The following is a 24,762-nucleotide window of genomic DNA, read 5'->3' on the forward strand; positions in this document are numbered from 1 at the left end:
CCAAGCATGAAATGATATTAGTTTGACTAAGGTTATATAATTTTTCTTTTTTGGGGGCAGGGGAGGTGGTGGTGGTGGTGGTTGTGGTGTGGTGATGGTGTTGGTGTTGGTGATGCTAGTGAATTTCTGTTATGTATACTTTGCCTTTCTAAGATAAAGCAGGACCTGAATGTAGAGAGATGAGAAGATACTCCTCCCCCTCAATCTTCCTACCCCTTTGTAGAGATGGGAGATACACAGATGTTACATATTGCACTTGTTTTTGTACTTTTGCAATGTATCAATCATTGTCCTAAGTTCTTTTTACTTCTCTACAAGAATATTATTTGTCATATGTAATAGTGTTCTGGGAGAAATTGGAGGAGGAAACAGAAAAATATCAACATTTTTTTATTGGAGGTTGAATCGTAACTGTAATTTTTGTTTGAGATATAGTATTTATTGAGTACTTATTACATACAAGATATTGTGCTAGACATATATAAAACAGTAATTGCCCTGAAGAAAATGTTTAGTAAGGGATATCAGAGATGGAAAGGATTAACTACAATACAAGGTAGCATGAGATTAGAGCCATAAAAATAGTATATATAAATCAAGTAATTTATGAATTTTAAAATGGGCTTAGGGCATCAAAAAGACTTCTTCAAGGAGTTCGTGTACTAACCAGGTCATATATGGTGAAGAAAATTTTGAAAGCAAATGATGAGAAGGGATGAAGGGAGGGCAGATGGGTAGGAGAAAACGGCATAAGCAAAGTATGAAGGATGTTCTGAGAATTTTCAGTAGTAAGTTTGAACATAAAGAATACTAAAACAAGACAGTATTAGGAGATCCAGGTGGTACAGTACTTTAGGATCAGATTGTGGGAAGTTTTGGAAGCTGATGTTTCACTTTATTTGGTAAGTAAAGAGGAAGAAGGGCAATAAAAGTTATTAAAATTTTTAGATTTCAATAGCTTGATATATATATCTTCTTCCATATAATGTGTAGAGATTTAATGTTAACAAATTTTGGTATGCAAAAAATAAATGTAAATATTTCCTATGTTATTTGAGCAAAAATATTTATGGAAACATCTTTTATTTCTAGAATGTCAGCTCATGAAAACAGAACGACCAAAGCCAAACACATTTATTATCAGATGCCTCCAGTGGACAACTGTTATAGAACGAACATTTCATGTGGATACTCCAGAGGAAAGGTCACTTGCTTTTTTCTTAAGGGGATGGGGTATTATTCAGCCCACAAATTTTATGGATAATTGGTTTTACACTTATAAATACACTTTTGTAGAGTTATAATTTGCTCCTCTGTGGTCTTTTTATTCAGTTAATATAGATAAATAAATAGACCTTATAAATGGCAAAAACAAACTTTGAATAGAAAGCACAAGTCCTAAAAACAGGAAGAATGAATATTTGATTCAAATATACATTCTCTTTTCCATTAAAAGTATTTTCCAGACCTGCATTGTCAGATAACATAATAATTGTTCATGCTCACAAAAATTCAATTTTCTGTATTCTTTATCTTATATACAATAATGCTTTTTTCAAAATGGCTTATGAGAATTTCTTCATTAGCTCATATAGCATAACACAATTTTGAAATTTGTTTCAGACATATATCATGTTTACTAGATACATAAATTTATTGATAGGATTTAGCTTGTAAGAGAAAATAGAACTTTTTAGAATTCAGACTCTTTCTCTCTATCTCATTTCTCTCTACTGCAGTCTGTCCTCCATTCAGCTTCCTAAGTGAGGATCCTCATTATCACCAGGTTCAAATAAACATGTTCTTGATGTGGTTTTTATGCCCATTCATAACCTGTCCCTAACCCAATATATTTCCATTCTTGTACTTTCTTTTCTTCCATGGACTCTAATCAAATGGTACTGGCCTTCTTGCTGTTCCTTGTACCAGGCATTCTGTTTCCCAAACCTGCATTTTTAGCAGCTGTCTGCCATGCCTGGAATCTTTGCCTCCTGGAGTCCCTGGCCTTCTTAAAAATTCACAGCTAAAATATCACCTTCTACCAGAAGGCTTTATAGGTCCCCTTTAATGTTAGTACCCTCTCTCTGAAATTTACTTACACTTTATTGTGTATTTATCTTGTAGGCTCCTAGTTTTCATGTTGCCTTCCTCACCAGAATGTGAGCTTCTTGAGAGTAGGGACTGATTTTTCTTTTTTCTGTATCCCCAGTGCTCAGCATAATGCCTGGCACATACTAAGCATTTAATAAATGCTAATTGACTGACTAATAATCAAACTACTTTTATTTGAGAGTTGATTGGATCTTTCTGTTTTCTTATTTGTTGCTTGTAGGTAGTGCTGGGCCTGGATTTAGAAAGAACAAAGTTCAAATATGATCTCAGACACTTAGTAGTTATTGGACATCGGGCAAGTCACTTAATCTCTGCCTGCCTCTTTTCCTCATCTGCAAAATGGAAATAATGACAGAACCTACCTTCACATGTTGTCACAAGGATCAAATAAGATATTATTTATAAAAAGTTCTTAGCACAGTGCCTGGCACATCAAAGGCACTTAATTAATACTTATTCTATCTTCCCCATAACCTCCTGTCCCTTTATCCCTCCCCCCAAAAAAGAAGCTCCAAAATAATCTCACCACGCATACACATGCCCTTTCATTATTTTAAATCCCTAGGCAAAAATTATGACCTTCACAGATTATTTGAACCATAGTTTCTACAGAATTCAGAGCACATCATTCAATTACACTAAAAACCCAGTTACCAATATCATATTAGGCTCTTTGCAAGGCAAAAACAGTATTATTTTATTCCCTTCATTGGTAGTCTTTATCTCTCCTTCATCTTTTCTTAAGACATTCAACTCTTAAATTACCTGTTTGGATCAAGAAGGGAAGTGGCATGAATAATTCAACCACTGAATAATCACCAGCTCATTTATTATTGGCTTTTGAGTGTGATTTTGCAGTTATATTTGGATATGAATATATCAGATATTTGGAGAATTCATATGACTTTTTCAAAATAGTGAAACCAATATTGCAAAGATAGAACTAAATTTGAAAGACATTCTCTTGCATATTGTGCATCCCTGGTTCTACTTCTTCCCCTCTAGTTCCTACTCCATGTTGGGAATGAATGGGATTACTACTCAGATTGATCAGAAGCACCATCCCAAAGTAAAGCTGTGATGTTTGAAAATTATTACTGAAAAATCTTTTGTTCCTAATAGAAATTCTTAAGCAGCATGGAGGTTTCTGAACAGCATATATGAATTTGTGAGGGAAAGGAATATTCCATTTTCTTCAGACTTTTCATTTACCTAGACATGATTTAGAATGGCACTGTTTCTTTCTGTTTCTTTGTTGTTGTGGAGATTTTTTGATTTAGTGTTTTTTGTACTTTTTTTCCCTTTTCTTTCTAAACATGGGACATCTTCATACTTTTCCTTTTCTTTGGACATATGTCTCTTCCTTTTGCCCTATTGTGTTCTTTTAACTGCTTTATGCAAGGGCAATTGGGTGTGACCATTTAAAATTGAACTTGAGATAAGATTCATTTTTTTCCTTCCAGATTTATATTGGAGATTTCTTAGACTATCACATCCTTTTAGTTTGTTCCACATATTTATTTATTTATTTATTTATTTAGCTTACTAATTAAAATTTGAAATTTTTTTGGATTTTGGATATGTTGTATGTCCAATCATTAAAGATTGATTTGTTTATTGCTCCCTTCTAGTTCCTATATTTATTATACTATTCAGCTTCATCTAGCATCTGGAAGTCTGGATGGCTTTTACTATTTTATTGAGCTAGTAGAATCAATCAACTTCAGTCTGGACATATTATAGCAAGTGAGTTCAAATGAAATTGATTGTTTGCTGTTAGCCCCCATAGAATTTCCAAAGTAACATGTAGAATTTCTAAAACTTAAAACTGTTTTTTAAAAAAAATTTCTTACACTTGCACTTTGGCATTACCAAGTTAAGATGCTAATTGTGTTTTTTGAAAGGGCATAATAATAATAATAATTATTTTTAACCCTTTCCTTCTGCCTTAGAACTATGTATTGGTTCCAAATCAGAAGAGTAGTAAGGTCTAGGCAGTGGAGGTTAAATAACTTGTCCAGGGTCACATAGCTGAGAAGTGTCTGAGGCCAGATTTGAACCTAGGACTTCCCGTCTCTAGGCCTGATTCTCAATCCATTTAGCCACCCCGCTGCCCCCGAAAGGGTATAATTATACCAAAAATTGATGCAGTAAGTATTAATAGAAATAAATTGATTGCAAATAATTGAAAATAAATAATATTGCCTTCCATATTTTACATTTAACATTTTTCCCCATGGGATTATTTTTTTTTATATTTTTAAACCCTTAACTTCTGTGTATTAGCTCCTTGGTGGAAGAGTGGTAAGGGTAGGCAATGGGGGTCAAGTGACTTGCCCAGGGTCACACAGCTGGGAAGTGTCTGAGGCCAGATTTGAACCTAGGACCTCCCGTCTCTAGGCCTGACTCTCAATCCACTGAGCTACCCAGCTGCCCCCACCCCCATGGGATTATTTTTTAACCCTCTTTAATTATTTCTTTCCATCCTTCCCCCTCATACCTATAAATATGAACCTTTAGCCTCAAATACTAGACTCTTTTAGAATTAGTCTTTTTTAAAAAAATGTTACATGGAGTGACCTTAAATTCATTTTCTTAACCTAGTTCTACAATTGGAAACTTTTTATCTTTTTTTTCCCTAATCCTTGATTAACAGGAAGTTTCACTTACTATTCTTAGGGAAGAATGGACAGAAGCTATCCAGGCTGTAGCAGACAGACTTCAGAGGCAAGAAGAGGAAAGGATGAACTGTAGTCCAACTTCACAAATTGACAATATAGGAGAAGAGGAAATGGATGCTTCTACAACTCATCATAAAAGAAAGGTAGGAAAATACAATGATGACGGAGTTTGGAGGCCAAAGACCTTTCAGTTAACAGTTTTTCCCACAATCCTTTTCTCTCACTCCAATTGTCACTGCCCCTCCTGTCACATTCCAACCACTGTCTTCTCCATCTTAGTGGGCTGAAAAGCCAAAAGCTTGATTCAGTTTTCCTTTCCACAATCACATCCCTAATTTGTCTAGAAGAAATGTGCTAAAAAGTGTTGTTTGTAAAAAGGTGTCAGTTATCATATGATATGCAAACATATAGGGTAGTTCTATTTAGGTGAGGCTAAACTCTCTGGTGTTGTTTAAAAACAAATTGATTGCAACATCACTTTGTTTCTGTATTTTAGCACTTTTAGCACTGAATACTGCTGTGGTTTATTGTTAAGGAGTTGTGACTGATATTACAAGTATGCAAAAGGATACTGTTAAATATTGTAGCACATCTGAATTTTTCTCCGTGTTCTTTTTAATGCTCTTTTAAAAATTTGGAAATAAATGTCTTTCCCTAATGATTTGGTATTTTTCTGTTTGGCATTCTATCTTCTTCAGAAAGCAGAAAAAGAAATAGTTCTTCCTTATTGCTTCCTTATTGGTGCCCTAGCAACATTGATGTCAGCAGGAAAATAAGTAGTCTGGGAATTTGAGCTCCCCCACCCTTCAAAAGCTGCTTCCCTTAAACCAATTCAAGAAGCACAAAGTCTTTTGTTGTTGTTTCAATCTATTAAAATAATGACTGTCAGTTTATATATTTTTATGACAATGATATATGTTTTTTACTCAGGATTATATAAAATTGAGAAGCAATTACTTTTAAAGAAAGTATAATTTTAAGAGCCATCTAAAGAAATGTGTTGTTTTATAATGTATTTATTTATAAAAAGCTATTGTGGTGGCAGGGAAGAGACATTAACTCAGAAGATTTTAATTTAAATTTAATTTAAGAAATATTGGACTACCCAATTGCCATTTCAAAAAGAGCCTAGATATTGGGTAAAAAAAAAGAAAATCACAAGGAAAACGTCCTCAGTATCTTAGATCCAAAGAGTAAAATAGAAATTGAAGTTTGTTGTAAAGATTTTTTCCCAATTTGTTGTTTCCCTTCTGATTTTGGCTGCATTGTTTTTGCTTGTATAAAACCTTTTTAATTGAATATAATCAAAATTATTTATTTTACATTTTGTAATTTTCTCTAACTCTTGCTTGGTTTTAAAATCTTTCCTTTCCCAGAGATTTGACAAGTATACTATTCTGTGTTCACTTATTTATAGTTTCCCTCTTTATATTCAAGTCATTCACCCATTCTGAATTTATCTTGGTGTAGGGTGTGAGATGTTGATCTTAACCTAATCTCTTCCATGTTGTTTTCCATATTTCCCAGCAGTTTTTGTCAAATAGTGGATTTTTGTCCCAAAAGTTGAACTCTTTGGGTTTATCATACACTGTCTTGCTGATGTCACTTACCCCAAGTCTATTCCACTGATCCTCCCTTCTGTCTCTTAGCCAGTACCATGCCGTTTTGATGTCTGCTGCTTTATAGTATAGTTTAAAAATCTTTATAACAAAAAACTCTGACAGAGGTCTAATTACTCAAATATACAAGTTGTTAAATCAATTGTATAAAAAATCAAGCCATTCCCCAATTGATAAATGGGCAAGGGACATGAATAGGCAATTTTCAGATAAAGAAATCAAAAGTATCAATAAGCACATAAGAAAGTGCTCTAAATCTCTAATAATTAGAGAAATGCAAATCAAAACAACTCTGAGGTATCACCTCACACCTAGCAGATTGGCTAAAATGAAAGAAGGGGAGAGTAATGAATGTTGGAGGGGATATGGCAAAATTGGGACATTAATGCATTACTGGTGGAGTAGTGAACTGATCCAACCATTGTGGATGGCAATTTGGAACTATGCTCAAAGAGCTATAAAAGATTGCCTGCCCTTTGATCCAGCCATACCATTGTTGGGTTTGTACCCCAAAGAGATCATAGATAAACAGACTTGTATGAAAATATTTATGGCAAAAAACTGGAAAATGAGGGTATGCCCTTCAATTGGGGAATGGCTGAACAAATTGTGGTATATGCTGGTGATGGAATACTATTGCACTCAAAGGAATAATAAGCTGGAGGAATTCCATGTGAACTGGAAAGACCTCCAGGAATTGATGAAGAGTGAAAGGAGCAGAGCCAGAAGAACATTGTACACAGAGACTGATACACTGTGGTAAAATAGAATGTAATGGACATCTGTACTAGCAGCAATGCAATTCTGAGGGACTTAAGGAAAACGCTACCCACATTCAGAGGAAGAACTGCAGGAGTGGAAACAGAAGAAAAGGAACTGCTTGAACCCATGGGTTGAGGTGGACATGATTGGGGATGTAAACTTGAAACTACCAAACCAATGCAACTATCAACAATTAGGAAATAGGTCTTGATCAATGACACATGTTAAAACCAGTGGAAATGCACATCGGCTATGGTGGCGGGGGGGGGGGGAAGGTGGGGGAGGTGAATGGGAAAGTAAGAGCATGAATCATGTAACCATGTTAAGTTTTCTAAAAAAATAAATATTATTAAATGTTAAAAAAATAAAAGAGGAAATTCAGTTAAAAAAATAAATATTATTAAATGTTAAAAAAATAAATAAATGTTTGCTGAATTAATTTAAAAAAAAAATAAAGAAATTGAAGTTTGTCAATCACCTCCTGAAAAAGATCCCCACATGAAAACTTTGCATTTTGCCTTTTCATTGTGTTGGAGAGATATGGGAGGGAAAGAATCTAGAACTCAAAATTTAAAAAGTAAAGTATGTTTAGAATAAATGATGTTTATAAAAAATTAAAATCTATAGTCATTTCAATATTTAAAGAATAGGCATGATTATTATATTTGAACTCTGAATTTGTATGTGTAATTTTTAAAGCATTTATATTAAATTTACCAAGGTAATAAAAAGAAAAGCGAAGGAGACTGTCTACATATTTCCATCCAGCTCTAGTTCCCAGCATGAAGTACTTTTTTTTTTTTTTAACCCTTAACTTCTGTGTATTGTCTCATAGGTGGGAGATTGGTAAGCGTGGGCAATGGGGGTCAAATGACTTGCCCAGGGTCACACAGCTGGGAAGTGTCTGAGGCCAGATTTGAACCTAGGACCTCCCATCTCTAGGCCTGACTCTCAATCCACTGAGCTACCCAGCTGCCCCCTAAAGTACTTCTTAACTATATTCCTTTTAAGTAGTTATCTAACTTCTGCTTAAACTTAATATTTGTTGACTTTGCTATTTAAGACCATTCTGTTTTAGTAAGTTCTTCCTCATGTTGAGTTGAAATCTTTGTCCCTGTTACTAGAAGTATATGTTATTTGATCCTCTGGAGTTAGTGAAAAGAAATTATAATTCCTCTTCCATTAAAGATAGTTATAACTTACCCTTCATGTCTGTTCTTTTTCATAGCTAAAGATCACCAATTCATTCAGCTGATCTTCAAATGACTTAGTTTTGAACCTCCAACCTTATTACCTTTCTCTTATTTCGTGAATCTATAGTTAAACTAAAATATGAGGAACAAGCTGAACAAAGTACTGCAGATATGGTACAAAAAGTATGGCATTCATTAAGCTAATCATCTTCCTTATTCTGAACTCTATATATGTATTAATATAATGAATTTAAACTTGCTTAATTTTTAAAGTATAAAACTAATATAGTTGATTTTTAAAAATTTTAGAACCAAGTTTCACATTTATAGCTATCAAATTTCATCTTAGATTCCTATTAGATTTGTCCTATTTTTCCAGCTAACAAGATTCTTTTGGATCCCAATTCTTTTATCCAGAATATTATCTCTTTCTCCCTATCATCTGTCAGAAATGTTATAAGATGACATCAATGTCTCCGTCCTAAATATCGATAGAAGTATTTAACATAAAGGGCCTAAGGGCAGAGCCATGCCATTCCAAAAAGAGACCTTTTTCCAAGTTAGAATCTTTTAATCAAAATTTTTGAATGGGATTACTTAAATAATATTCCAACTGATTTTACTATTTCTTTGGTCTACTTTGGTGATTCATCATCCACCCCAATATTCTAACTATGAAAATTCTTCAAAGCTCTGATCTGAGTTCGCTTCTTTATTCTGTTTATATTTTCTCTCTAACCTTATCAGTGCCCATAGATTTTACTATTATCTTGAGTCAGATAAATTCTAGGTCTGTAATTGTAGTCCTAATCTCTTCTTTGAACTTTGTTTCAAGGTTACCAGTTGCCTGTTGTATACTTTAAACTGGATGGTTTGTATACATTTCAAATTCAACCAATACCAAGGAAAACTTGTTGCCTTTTCTTCCTTCTTCTAATGTTCTGTATTTTCCTGAAGGCATAAGCATTCTCTTAGTGCAGGCTTGGTGAACTCTACCAGAGAGAGTTGAGGGTGAAAGTGCTTGCTTTAGGTGGCTGGACAGAGGTGTGGGGCATGCAAAAAATGTCTTTGGGCCTTAAGAAGAGGGGGAACAGAGCAGTCCCCAAGTGCAGGGTGTGAACTCATGCCAATGATTTTCTAGTGTCTCATGCTTGCCTTAGTATTATTCTAGACTCCTCAGTCTCCCTCACTTTCATATCCCTAATCAATTGCCACCTCTTTCCACTACACCCCCTACACTCACTAAATCTCATGTAATCAGTGCCTTCTTGTCATTCACAGTTGCCACTTTAGTTTACACTCACATCACCTTAGTCAACATTTTTTTAAATGCCCCTGTGTGTTCTAGGGATACAAAAAGAAGCAAAAGACATTCCTTGCCCTTAAGGAACATACCATCTAACAGGGGAGACAGCATGCAAACAAATATATACAAAACAATATACAGGATTATAGAAAATAATTAAAAGAGGGAAGGCACTGTACATAAGAGGCTTCCTACAGAAGATGAGATTTTAGTTGGAACTTGAAGTTAAGGAAGATGAAGAGGGAGAGATTAAGGCATGAAGTAAAGCCAAAGAAAGTGCCTGGAGTCAGTAGAGGTAATGTCTTCTTTGGGGACTACTCAGGAGGCCAGTGTTTCTGGATCAAAGAGTATGTGTTGGGGAGGAAGGTGTAAGAAAAGACATAGGAGGGGTCTAGGTTTTGAAGGAGTTTGAATGTCAAACAGAGCATTTTGTATTTGTTCTGGAAGTGATAGGGAGCTATTGGATCTTATTGAGTAGAGAGGTAACATGAAAGGTTACATTTTAGAAAAATAATTTTAGTGGCTGAATGGAGGATGGATTGAAATGAGGAGAGATTGTAATCATTTAGGTATGTGGTGATGAGAGCTTGTATTAGATTGATGGTAGTGTCAAAAGATATAAGGGGCCTTTGGGACAAATATTGAAAAGGTTAAATTGACAGACCTTTGCAATAGTTTGAAAATGGGAGTCGAGAGATACTGAGATGAGTACTCTCACATGTATTATTGCAACAGCCCCCTAATTGGTGTCTGTGACTCAAGTCTCTCAGCACTTTAGTCTTTCCTAAACACCAGTGCCAAAGTAATTTTTCTTAAAGATATGTATGGCCATGTGGCTCTCCTACTGACCCAATTCCTTTGACTCCTGTCCTCAACCTTTCTGTCCTTATCTTTTTCTTCCTTTATGAAACCTTTCTGTTCATCACCATCTTCTCCTTAATACTTTTCTTTCTAGGTTTACTTAACATCCTTCTCTTCTACTTTTCCTTCTAATTAGCCTTTGCTTTTTCTTCATCTAAGTTATACTAGGCCTTCTTCTCCTTTCCTTCTATATTATTTCACTTATTGCTATATTCATTTATTATATTCACTTATTGCCTAAATATATTCACTTATTCACAGTAGTCATCAATTATCATCTAAATGCTAATGATTCTTAAATCTCCTTGTCTAACTTAATTGATCTTCATTCTCACTTTTGCAACTGCCTATCCTATTGGGCATCTTGAGCTGGATTTCCTGAAGATATCTTAAACTCAGCATGTCTAAAACAAAATTCATAATTTTCCCTAGACCATCCCTTATTCCAAACTTTCTTATTGTTGAAGAACCTGGCATTTTCCTCAACCCCCAGGCTTGCAGCCTAGCTGTAATCTTCAATTCCTCACTCCTATCTCCAGTCTTTTGCCAGAATCTGTCAGTTTTCCCTACATTAAAATTCTGCTCAATGCCCCCTTCTCTCCTTTAACCAATTTCATCAGCTTGGTGCTGGATTGTCATCCTTACTGATAATCTCATGCCTGGCCTATGGCAACAGCAAGCTGATTTGTCTCCTTGTTACAAATTTCTCCCTGTTCCAATCCATCTTTTAAGGATTAGGTTTGGTAGGTGCCTTTTACTCAGATTCAAGCAGGCATCTCTTTCTTTTAATTGACCTACTATTTGTCAGACATGCCAACATTCATTGTGTTCTGCTTGTGTACTGGACTGGGAATCAGGGAATTTGGATTCACATCCTGCTTTTGCCATTTTTTACTTTTGTGAAGTTGAGTATATTACTTAATCACTCTAAACCACATTTTTTTTACCTGTTAAATGACTAGATGTTTTGACTAGATGCCAAAAATTTTTATACCTAATATAGTTATCAGAATAGTTCCTTTAAATAGGCATACTAATAAAATTAACATTGCTAAATATCAGTAGATTTTTTACATAATTAAATTACATAAATGACACCAGATTTTAAAATTTAATTCTTTTATGTCACAAACTTAAAAGCATTTATGAATAAAGATGAAGAATTTTTATCCTATTATTCTTTAGGTATGTTTGGTAGGAGAGAGGCAGGAAGGAGAAGGGCAAGAAGTTGAGAATTTACTGATAGTTTTTTGTGCAGAATAGATTCAAGGGTGTCTAATACCCAGGCAGAAATTTAGTATAGATATGTTGCTGTGGTATATTTGTTGATAAGCAGGAGGTTTGTCAGGAGTTGTTGCTGATAGGACTGAATTATCACTGTAGGCCTCCTTCATCCTAATCAGTCTGCTCTGGATTAGCTGAGAAGGAATCCAAGAGTTCTCTACTATAATACATGCTTCTCAGAAAATTATAAATTACAGGGTTTAGGATATAAACTTTTACTTTTTGGACAACTTTGTTGAATCATATCTATTTTGTATACAAGGGATATCTTTTTTTTTACCTAAAAATCAAAATGAAAATATTTATTGGTAAGGTGGGTTGAATTGTCCTTCACTATGAATATTTATTTAATTTTAATATTTACATTGGAAATTAGATTCTAGATCTTCTTTGTCTCTCAGCAGTTGTGATTTTTCTCCTCTTTTGTTTTACTTTTGAAAGGAATATGTGCTTTCCTTGACTAGAAAAATAGTCTTAATAATATAAAGGATGTATAACATTAGTGATACTAAGAGATAAGATGTACAAACATAAAAATATGACTCCATAAATTGGAATTTTAATAATTAATTCTTAAAGTCAATGAATGGAAAGTTGATTTAAGGTAAGTTTTCACTCTCTCATCTTAAATACAAGTTTTTTTTGTTCTTTGACACCCTCCTAAAAGGAAAATCTTTTGATACTGACCCAATGTACCATGGTTAGAATACTAAATCAAGTTACATTCAGATTGCAAAACCCAGACAAATACTTCGTAATTTTGGCATAACATGAGCATTTGGTAACAGTGATGCTTTTTAAATATTCTGAAGAGTTTTGTCAAAATAGATCTGAAGTCTGTTTCTGACTTTGTCACAAGAATGGATTTTTTTACTAATATTTATTGCTATGCAAAATGCATTTTACAAAAAAATAGGTTGACAGTCAAATTGACAGAAGCTGTGAAATTCAGAGCTAAGCTTGTCATACTTTCTTTTTACCTTATATCTAAGAATTATAGTTCTATTGATAAATTGTCATTCCTCAAAATTATTTTGCCTTTTCTCTATGAATTTGAAAGCAATTTATAGATTCTTTATTCCATACTTATAATATTTGTGAATTGGTGTATGTAGTGTAGCATCATTTATTTTTATATACAACAGGTATATATAAATGACATAATTTACACATCTTTTTGTGTACTTTCAAATAGCAAATGAAACATATTCAATTGAATTTTTTAATTTTAATTTTGAATATTTTCCCCTAGTTACATATTTCATGGTCTTCCCTCTACCCCAAGCTCCCCTAACACCCTTAGCCGAGGCACAGTTCCACTGGGTTTTACATATATCATTGATCAAGACTTAATTCCATATTATTGGTAGTTGGACTAGAGTTATCGTTTAACATTTACCTCCCCAATAATATCCCCATCAGCTCATGTGATCAAGCAGTTGTTTTTCTTCTGTGTTTTTCCTCCCACAGTTCTTCCTCTGAATGTGGCTAGTTTTTTCTCATAAGTCCCTCAGCCTTGCTCTCAATTCTTGCATTGCTGCTAGTAGAGAAGTCCATTATGTTTGATTGTGCCACAGTGTATCAGTCTCTGTGTACAATTATTCTCCTGGATCTGCTCCTTTCATTCTGCATAAATTCCTGGAGGTCATTCCAGTTCACATGGAATTCCTCCAGTTCTTTATTCCTTTGAGCACAATAGTATTCTATCACCAGCAGATACCACAATTTGTTCAGCCATTCCCCAATCGAAGGACACTCTCTCTCATTTTCCAATATTTTGCCACCACAAAGAGTGCAGCTATAAATATTTTTGTACGAGTTTTTTTCCTTATTATCTCTTTGGGGTATAATCCAAGTAGTGGTATGGCTGGATCAAAAGGCAGATATCTTTTAGATCCCTTTGAGCATAGTTCCAAATTGTCTTCCAGAATGGTTGGATCAGTTCACAACTCCACCAGCAATGCATCAATGTCCCAATTTTGTCACATCCCCTCCACCATTCATTATTCTCCCTTTTTGTCATTTTAGCCAATCTGCTAGGTGTGAGGTGATACCTAAGAGCTGTTTTGATTTGCATTTTTCTAATTATTAGAGATTTAGGACACTTTCTCATGTGCTTATTGATAGTTTTGATTTTTTTATCTGCAAATTGCCTATTCATGTGCCTTGCCCATTTATCTATTGGGAGATGGCTTGATTTTTTTGTACAACTGATTTAGCTCCTTGTATATTTGAGTAATTAGACATTTATCTCAGTTTTTTGTTATAACGATTTTTCCCCAATTTGTTGTTTCCCTTCTAATTTTGGTAGCATTGGTTTTTCTGCACAAAAACTTATTAGTTTAATGTAGTCAAAATTATTTATATTGAATTTTGTGATTTTTTTCTAATTCTTGCTTGGTTTTAAAATCTTTCCCTTCTCATAGATCTGACAAGTATACTATTCTGTGCTCACCCAATTTACCTATAATTTCATTCTTTATGTTCAAGTCATTCACCCATTCTGAGTTTATCTTGGTATAGGGTATGAGATGTTGATCTAAACCTAATCTCTCCCATATTGCTTTCTAAATTTCCCAGCAATTTTTGTCAAATAGTGGCGTTTTGTCCCCAAAGCTTAGTTCTTTGGGTTTATCAAAAACTATCTTGCTGTGGTTGCTTACCCCCCAAGTCTATTGCACTGATCCTGCCTTCTGACTCTTCACCAGTAGCATATTGTTTTGATGACTACTGCTTTATAGTACAGTTTAAGATCTGGTACTGCTAGGCCACCTTTCAATTGAATTTTTAATGGAGTACCATGGAGCTCTAAATTGACACTGTTTTGAGAATAATATCTGTGCAGTTATATTAATTTCTAAAAATGGAAATAAAATTTTTTATAATGGGGGGGTAGATTGTTCCATTGAGAACAGTCTTCAATTGAAGACAAAACTCTTCAGAATATTTAAAAAGCATCACTGTTACCAATCACTATTAGGGAGTATGAACTTTGGAATCCTCTCACCCTTTCACCCTGCTGGAAAAATCTGTGTATACCTAGTAGCAGTGGTTTTTGAAGAAGTGTGAGTTTTAGTTGTTTTCCTTAATACTCATACTACTTATAGAACATTAGTCTTCTTACAACCACATTATATTTTTATATATCTATTTTTAATTTGTTATCAGTTAGGAACTGGGCATGGTCATTAAACAATTAGTTTTTTCCTGCTCTTCAAACTATATTTGTAATCACTGACATTTGATTATAATCAACAAAAATATATTTTATCAACTAACCAACAAAAAGGATTTTATGAGAGTCCTGAGAATGTAGGTGATACAAAATGTAATATTTAAGTGTCATCATCATCTTAACTAATAGTAAAAGGGAAAATAAAATAAAGATAAAAAAATGTCAAAGCAAAGCAAATTTAGGATAACACCCTATTTAACTGCATTTAGTCTTCCATTCAAAGTCCTCCATAATCCAGCCTCAAGCTTCCTTTTCAAACTGTTCTCTTACTCTACTATTATATTAACTTTTCATTCTACCTGAAATAGTATGCTCATTGTTTTATCTGATATGTCTCTTGCATTTCCCTATCCATGTTTTTGTTCTACTATTATTCTGTTTATTTAACCTCTTCTCCTAGTATGTTTTTCAATTATAGAAAAGCTGCCATGTTACTTCTTTCAGAAAGTCTTCCTCAGCTATGCTAGCCTAACTAATGTTGAACCACTCACTGGACTTTTAATATATATTTAGATGTTTAGCTGTTGTTTATATATTCACACACACACAAACACGATTGCAAGGCCTTGAATTGTATCTTACTGTTTTGGAGTCCATGATGATGATAATATCTATAGCAATAATAATTTCAGTCCCCCAACGTTTTTATAGTATTATGTGCCATTTATTGTACTAAGTTATTTATTAGTATTATCTTATTTGATTCCCACAACAACCCTAGAAGGTAGGTTCTATTATTATCCCTATATTACAGATAGGGAAACTGAAGCAGTTTAGTGACTTATAGCTAGTAAGTGTCTGAGACCAGATTTCAACTTGGATTTTCTTGACTCTAGGCCCAGTGCTCTATCTATTGACCCACCTAATTGCCTTTATATAACCCATTCAAGCACTAGGCATAAAACAGAAACTGTTACCAATAGATACAAAGACAAAAATGAAACAAATCCTGACTCAAAGAACTTATTGGAAGAAAACATCATATACTCATATACGATACAAATATACATTAACATAACTCATATACGATGCAAATATAAATTAACATAAAAGATAAATGAATACAAAGCAATGGGGGGGGCTATGACAAGTAGGGGGCATTAGAAATGATATCATATAGGAAATAATGCTTGGCTTTAACCTTAAAGGAATCTTGAGATTATAAAAGGAGGAAAGGAGGGAGTATATTCCAGTGATGGGAGATATTTGTATATGTATGTAAGTGGCATATAAAATGTCATAAATGGGAAACAACAAGTGTGCTTTTGACTGGAACCCAGAGTGTGTGAGGGAAAGAATTGTGATATTAAGCTGGATTTATAAATTAGAATCATATTTTTAAAATCTTTACTTAATAATTTGAAACTTAATTTATATTTTGCTATCTCAGCTACAGAATATTAAAATGTTAATAGGACTCAGAAAACACTTTGTATTGAATTAATTTTATATCTAAGCATTTGTTTACATATTTAATTACTTGACATCATAGTAGCTATGCCTTTTTTATGTGACATTAAGAAAAAAGTTAAAGTTTTCCAGGCCTAATATCTATTAAAAATATACTTCAATTCTGTGATGATTTTGTAAGCATTCATTACTTGAATTTTTTATTTGTCCTTTTCCAGACAATGAATGATTTTGACTATTTGAAACTATTGGGTAAAGGCACTTTTGGGAAAGTGATTTTGGTTCGAGAGAAAGCAAGTGGAAAATATTATGCTATGAAGATTTTGAAGAAAGAAGTAATTATTGCAAAGGTAACATATTTTCCCTTTCCTTCAAATATTTTGTTTTTGAGAATCGCTTAAAGTAGAACATTTTCCTTTCACTACTATACAATGGATAAAGTATGTGCTTCCATTAAAATATAATCTGGTTTTTAATATTTAATTTATCATTTGGAAAATACCTAATAGAACTACTGATATTCTTACAGAACAATAATTTTTTAAATGTAAAAATGCAACATTTTCCATGTAATTTGTTCCATAAATTAAACAAAAATATTTTGCATTATAAGGCACTGGCATTCTGACTTCAATATTGTACTGCACATTAAACATCCTCTGTTTGGAATTGTTTGGCAAATGTAGGGTCCTACAAGGCAGAGAGAAAATTAATATTATAATGAAAAGTTTAAAAATTACAACAGAAATTATTAAAGGAGATAGACTGTTGGGCTTATGAAGAAAGGACATTAATAGGCTTTGAAATTCTGTTGTATAGTCTTCTGAACTCCTCTGATGACTATATTGAACTTAAAACTTCATAACAAAGGATTCTGTTAATTATTCTAGTATCTTTCTCAGAACTTAAATGTACCTATCTTTATAAACACTTCTACTTTTTCTTGTGTACCAAATAATTATTTCCATTCTAATCAAGAATTCTACCTCTAAGTTGTTGTTCATTACATCTTACCTGCAATATTTGCCTCCATTCCCTGTACCAAACCATGTCTCTTTTTGATTTCTAAGTCTGCTTCAGACTTACCAACTTTTTTATGGCCCATTATGTATAAGGCACTGTACTTGGAACTGAAGGTTATAAAATCTTGAAATAATTAAAGTATGTTGATTTCTTCCAAGTTGCTGATAATCTTCTTGGGAAAAGAAACACATACATGTAATAGATTTGCATTAATGGAAGTTGAGCTAGCTCTCCTTTCTCCTTTGAAGGAAGTCCATGTGTATATGCTCCCTCAAACACTATGTAGGAACTTTGGGGTTAGCAATCTTGACTAAAGATGCAGTGTGGGAGATGGACCAGATTACCAGTTAAGAATTAAAAAGTTTGGGATTGAGACTGGGCTAGAATGAGCTAGACTGAACTGGATTAAACTGAACTGTATAAAGCTATTCAGCCTGCCAGGGCTATGTTGAAACATGGGTGCTGGAGTGAAGGAATTCACTACTTTTTATTGGAATCAAGCATATCCATCACAGGCTGAAGAGAGGTGCTTAATCTGAATCTCTAGGAAAAATTCTAAACCCATATTTGTAAATAAAATTGTGAACATTTAATTTGGTGCTGCAAGTTGGTACTCAGATATAATTCTGTCTCTGTTCCTTCCTGATTTTAAGAAACTTGTATGTTTAATGCTTTGTTAGTCTGAATGCTTGCAGGGAAGAATGCTTGCTTGAGAGAAATGAGCCAGGTTAAGTGCTAACTCCTCAGTGTATTATTATTTGTGGTTATATATATATAACATTCTCCTTCTTGCCTCTCCATTTCCTTTTCTTTTCCTTCATTCCAGACCACTAATGCATAATTACCTGCCCCCTGTCATTGTTTACTAGTCTAGGAACATAAGATGCTTTCTGCTTTCAGTTTCAATGGAAGAAGTTTGTTTGGGAGAAGGAGCAGGAGAATGTCTTAAGGTGAAGAAGAAATTGTAAAGGAGATTTGAATATGACATGTATTTAAAATCATGTCATAAATATATTACAAGAGAAGCAAAATACATGCTTTAGATACACAACATGGAAGATTACAAAAGATAAAATATTTAATTTTAATTGCATGAAATTGAGAAGCTTTTGTATAAGTGCAGTGGATAGAGGGCTGGGTCAAGATCTAAATTCCTCTGACTTTTTCAGTTTCCTCATCTGTAAAATTGGAATAATAATAATAAATTGTCTACCTGTAGGGTTGTGATGAGGATTAAATGAGATAACATTTATATAGTACTTAGCACAGCACCAGGCACATAAGCCCTATGCAGATGTTAGTTATTATAATCATCATCATCAATATTATTATTATCATTTGTGGGATGAAAAAGAGAGAAAAGGAAGTTCTCAATGAATGGGCTCAAATTTTTCATTAAAATATGAAACCAGATTCTGAATTGAGAAAGTTGGAGAGGGTGAACCAGGTTTAACAAGGGAGAAAAGGTTTACAAAAGGCATTATGATGAGTAGTACCATGAGTCAATTAGGAATGCATGATAGCATTACTTTACTATAGGGAAGTCCTAATTGATATTATATAAAGTTAATTTGTAGTGGACCCATACAACAGTTTTATTATTTTCTCCAGCTTTGTTCAGTTGTAAGTAGGAGAAGAAGCAAGATCTCTTGGAGTAATCCATGGCTGAGACTTGGCAGGGGAGTAATTTCAATGTGATAGAAAGAGTAAAGTACTTGGGAGAAGAGGCAGTGTAGAGTTGAGTTGGTTTACCAAGGGGTCAAGATAGGGAAGGGAAAACAACATATCCAGTATAGATTTGATGGCCTGAGAAAGAACTGAGAGAGGCTTAGAGGTTACTATGAGGAAAAAAGAATAGGTTTGGGGTGTAATATATATAGAGGATGACAACAGATTGTGATCAGATTAAGAAATTTCATAGCATGGATATGGAAATAGAATTAAAATGTCTGTAGTATTTGACCCAAAAAATTCACTGCTAGGGATATGCCCCAAGGATGTCACTCACAAAAAGAAAGGCTCCATATACAACAAAAGATTAATACTGGCACTTTTTTATGGGAGCTGGAAACAAGTTGAAATTCACTTATTGGGAAATGGCTAAATAAATTGAATTACATGAATGAAACAGGATATTATTGTCCCATAAGAAACTACAAGCATCCTGAGTACAAAGGAGATTATGTGAAACTGATGCCAAATAAGCAGAGCCAAGAAAATAGTATATACAATGATTACAACAAGAACTATAACTACAAAATAATTGAAACTTAATATTGCAAGCTTTGTCTCAAAGTAGAAATATGAGAGTACACTTCCTCCTTCCCTCTTTGCCAGAGGTAGAGGTTCCCTAAGTGTGGAGCTTTGTATATGATTTCAGATTTGTATATTCTTTATTTTGCTGACTTCTTTCCTCTTGTCTCAATAAAAGAAATTCTTGTTAGGGATGGCTTTCTGGGAGGGGGACTTGCCTCCCCTTCAGGAGAAATTTAAGTATATAAAGCAAATGGTCTTGATAAAAATCTTTTTAAAAAAGAAAAGTAGAAAAGCACAAAGAGAAATACAGGGAAGTTGAGAAGAAAAATGAGTAAAGGAAGGCAAAAGCAAGTCAATGGAATAGAATATGTGAGTGGTTTTCAAGATGCTAACAAGGTTAACTTTCAGTATCCTGTGTTCTCTTTTCTCCTATTCCTACACTGTTTCACTTCCTTATCTCATCAACTCCAGTGGCTCTAATTACTGTTTTTATGCTGATGATTTTCTAATCTACTCACCCTGCCCCAGTCCTGCTGACCTCCAATCTCATATCTCCATCTGCTTTTTCGATTCTTAAAACTGGATGTCCAGTAGACATCTTAAATTTAATATGTCTAAAACCTAACTCATCTTTTCGCCTAAACCTTCTTCTCCTTCTGCCTTCTCTATTACTGTAAAGGGCAACATCATATAACTAGTCCCTCAGGCATAGAGCCTGGATTCCTTCTAGATTCTTCACTCTCTCTTACTCCCTTGCACCCATATCCAATCCATTGCCAAGACCTGCTGATTTCAACTTTGCAATATGTCTTGAATATGCCCCCTTCACTTCACTGATACTACCACAATTCTAGTGAAAGCCCTCATTATTTTATGCCTTTATTATTGCAATAGATTGCTTAAATATCTCCCTACTCCAGTTCATTTTTTATTCAGCCACCAAAATGATTTTCTAAAAGTACAAGTCCAATTATGACACTCTCCTTCCTATTGCCTCCAGAAGTAATACAAAATGCTGTGTCTGCTCTTTAAAGCCATTCATAAACTAGCTCCCCAACATGCACTATTCTACCCAGTGACACTGGCCTCCTGACTATTCCACAAATAAGCCATATAACCTTTTAGCTCCAGACATTCTCCTTAGCTGTCCTTTATATTTATAATACATCCCTCCTTTGCTGTAACTACTGACACCCCTCACCCCACCGCTTCTGTTAAGTCCCAGCTAAGATCCTCCTTATATAGAAGTATTTCCCTAACCCCTCTTAATTCTAGTGCTTTTCCTCTTTTAATTATTTTTTATGTATCCAATATATAGCTTGCTTTGTAAATAATTGTTTGCATGTGCCTCCCATATTAGACTGTAAGCTCTTTAAGGGTAGGTACTAAAATAGAAAAGGACCTGTTTGTACAAAAATATTTATAGCTGCACTTTTTTTGGTTTTGGTATTATAAGATTATTCACTTACAATAATGAATGAAGAGGAAATGTTTGTGTGATAATACATGTATAACTCAGAAGAAGGAAAAAAAAGGCAGGGACTTTCTTTTGCTTTTATTTGTATTCCCTGTGCTTTAGCATAGTACGTGACAACATAGGAGCATAATGAAGATTGGTTGATTAATTTTGATGTGCTAATGATTTAAGAATTAAGAAGATGATAAGAAATAGAGAAAGATGAGAGGAAAGTCAATCCCCAGGAATAGTTTGACACAGCATTTCTTTAGGGGAGGTTACTTAGAGCTAAGTATCATATAGAACATTCTTCTTGAAGAGTTGAGAACCAGACCTGTGGTATGATTTTTGGCTTCTTGCTTAAAGAGTTTTGAGGTAACTGTGTATTAACATAATAGTAAAATGGCAATCTTCCTAGGACATGCATACGTACATACATATAAGTATTTGTATAGATATCTCCAAGCCATAATGGCAGATAACTTCATAATGCTTATATAAGATTTCTACATTACATTTCTTTTGATTGACATAAGCATATAGGCAATAATACAAAAAGCTATCCAAAAAGCATTACTAAAACTTATGAAGTCTTGAGCCCCAAACTGAAGTCGTTAGGTTCTTTCATCAACTAATCAAAAAACATTTAAACATTTTTTAGGGATTCTATTTTATTTTTTCTATATAACAATATAATATGTAACGTAATATAATGCATATGATTTGTTATAAATATGTAATAAATTACATTTATGTGTTGGGAACTGTCTAAAGTATTAGTGATACGAAGAAAAAAAATCAGTTCCTACTCTTAAGGAGCTTATATTGAGGAAAAACAACATATACACAGATAAAGACAAAACATACACAAAATACATATAATTTCAGGAATTGATAAAGTAGGGTAATCATAAAAGATCTGTTTTGATGATGGTAATATGAGGTGAAGTTTTTGGTAAGTTAGCAATTCCGAAAGGTAGGAAGGAAAAGTCTATCCTGGTAATGGAAGGCAATCTTTGCAAAGGTAGAGAAAGGAGAAGTAGAAGCTATGAATGAGGAACAATAGATTGATCTGTTTGGCCATACCATAGAGCATGTGCAGGGGCATAATGTGTAGTAACTGTAGAAAAGCAGGGTAAAGTCAGATTGTGAAAGGCTTTAAAAGCCAAGCAGAAACATTTGATTTGATCCTAGAGGGAGAAGGAAACAAATTGATATCTTTTAATAGGAGAGTAGGGTGATAGGACTTGTGGGTTATGAATGTCAGGTTTGTAACTGTGTAGAGACTAGATTAGAAAGGAGAAGCTTTGAGTCTGAGACACCATTTATAAAGTAATTGCACTGCTGTTGCTAATCATAGGTATGAACTTCAGAAAAGAGGTAGATTTGTTAAACAAAAAGCTGATGCTGAAGAATATGAGAATGACAGATTCCTGACAAGAGTTGGATTGTACTTAAGTGCTGAAAAAAATTTCTGGAATCTTGCAAGTATAGCCAAATGACTTTAAACCAAAAAGAAAGGAGGAAGAAAAGTATTAATGTATATCCACAAAACTAAATGTCATAGGCAGTAACTACAGTGTATAGTAAAGAACAGCAATAGAAAGATCCAAAAATTCACAGGGGATGACATCTAAGAAAGGTACTAGGAAGGAAATCAGTGATATCAGAAGTCTTAATACTAACAGCAGGTAACATTTATTTAACTCTTTAAGGTTTGTAGAGAGCTTTATATACATATTATTTGATTCTCACTAGTGTCCCCTGAAATTGATACTGTTTCTTTTCCCATTTTTATATGAGTTTTTTTGACTTGTTTCAGGTCATATACCTAGTAAGTGTTTGAGATGGTATTCACACTTTCTTCAAATGTTCTTCCTAACTCCAAGGCTTCCATTCTTTCCACTGTTCCATGCAGTCTCTAAAAAATGCCCAGTAAACTATGCAAATTGGTCTGGTAGGTGGAAGATAGGAATGTGCATTATTTTTAAAAAAACCATTATTCTAGATATTTTTTAAGTCAACAAATTGAAAAAAAATAATTTTTTGATACTGATAACACATATATATGTAGTTGAAGTTCCTCAAAGGTCCCAATTGTTATAAGAGAATTAGGTAAAGTGTAGTAAGAGGCATATGTTAACTGGATGGCTGACAGAGAAGGTTCCAAGCATGGAATGATGGAGTGAGACTTCTTTTTCTGAGGAACTCTCTGGATGCAACTGCTGACAGTTAGGGGCTTTCCTTAGCTGCTGGAGGTGAAGAGCCCAGAAAATAACTGTCTTCTGTAAATTCATCTATCCTGGGAAAGATCAAGTTGAGCAGTGATTCTGGTTTGACTGGTGGACATATCAAACCAGTTCAGCTCCTTGAATTTACCCTTTTTGTGGATTTACTTGCTGTGACTCCTGGAGGCTGTGCACAATGCTGAAACATAAGTGGACCCCTGCAGTGAGACTCATATTCCCTTCTGACCTTACAGGCTGGATCTGTCAGCCTGTACTTAGAACTAGTGTAGTTTTGTCCCACTCCCTTAGCCTGAGCTTACCCATTAGAAATTAGTTTAGTCTGTCCATTCTCTAACCCCTATGCCAGTGATTCCCAAAGTGGATGCTACCGCCCCCTGGTGGGTGCTGCAGTGATCCAGGGAGGCGGTGATGGCCACAGGTACATTTATCTTTCTTATTAATTGCTATTAAATTTTTTTAAAAATTAATTTCTAGGGAGCTAAGTATTATTTTTTCTGGAAAGGGGGCGGTAGGCCAGAAAAGTTTGGGAACCTTTACCCTAAGCTTTAATAAACAGGTTTTCTTTACTTTCTGTGCCTTTCTCCAAACCCAAGAAATAGCCCACAAAAAGATAGCCTTCAACCCTTGTCTTTTCCTTGTCTAGACGGACTAGTAAACTGCCAATTGTCATTCACCAACCAATGCAATTTTACTCAACTCACATATCCCTTGGGTAGGTTCTCAGTCAGGGGTCAGCAACCTTTTTTGGCCATGAGAGCCATAAATGCCACATTTTTTAAAATGTAATTTCGTGAGAGCCATACAGTGCTCACAATGCATGCTCCTGTAACAGCGCCTGAAAAAAAATTGACTTTATGGCTCCTGCAGAAAGAGCCATATGTTGCCGACCCCTGTTCTCAGTTATCCAGTGCATCCTGTCACTTGTGGGTGTGTGGGTGTGTCCTGGTTGTGTGTGTCACCTCTGTATTACCCCAGTTAGACATTTACTTATTTCAGTTTGGCATCCCTAGGTGGTTTGAGTGAGAAAGGTAAACAGGAAGTGACTCTTAGGCAGTCAGACTAAACTGGAAGTGGGAACATTCCATTGAGCTCTTCAGTGGTTGTTTGAGACCTGAAGGTTCTAAATCAGTCAGAATAGACTGCTCTCTTCCCTGAGTCATTGAGGAAACTCTTTGGAGTTCTCAAATTACTACTAAGTATATCAGAGCCTCAGAGAAAGGGTTTTTAACAATTTTTTTGGCTTTTTTTTTTTGCTCTTTGCTGTTTTTACCCTCCTGTGTCTTGGTTTCATTGTTAATATTGTTAAAGTCTTGTT

At 34.3% G+C, this 24,762-nt stretch overlaps 1 protein-coding gene across 1 annotated transcript in view; it reads left to right on the plus strand.

Annotated features, from left to right (window-relative positions):
* AKT3 (AKT serine/threonine kinase 3) overlaps positions 1-24,762 on the plus strand; it is a 180,537-nt gene that overhangs the window by 45,226 nt on the left and 110,549 nt on the right. The window contains exons 2-4 of the mRNA XM_044676315.1: positions 1,093-1,204; positions 4,792-4,936; positions 16,682-16,813. Coding sequence (XP_044532250.1) covers positions 1,104-1,204; positions 4,792-4,936; positions 16,682-16,813 — 378 coding nt within the window. The 5' untranslated portion in view covers positions 1,093-1,103. The remainder of the gene's footprint in view (positions 1-1,092; positions 1,205-4,791; positions 4,937-16,681; positions 16,814-24,762) is intronic.

Source organism: Gracilinanus agilis, chromosome 4 (assembly GCF_016433145.1).
Source record: "Gracilinanus agilis isolate LMUSP501 chromosome 4, AgileGrace, whole genome shotgun sequence".
Lineage (NCBI taxonomy): Eukaryota > Metazoa > Chordata > Mammalia > Didelphimorphia > Didelphidae > Gracilinanus > Gracilinanus agilis.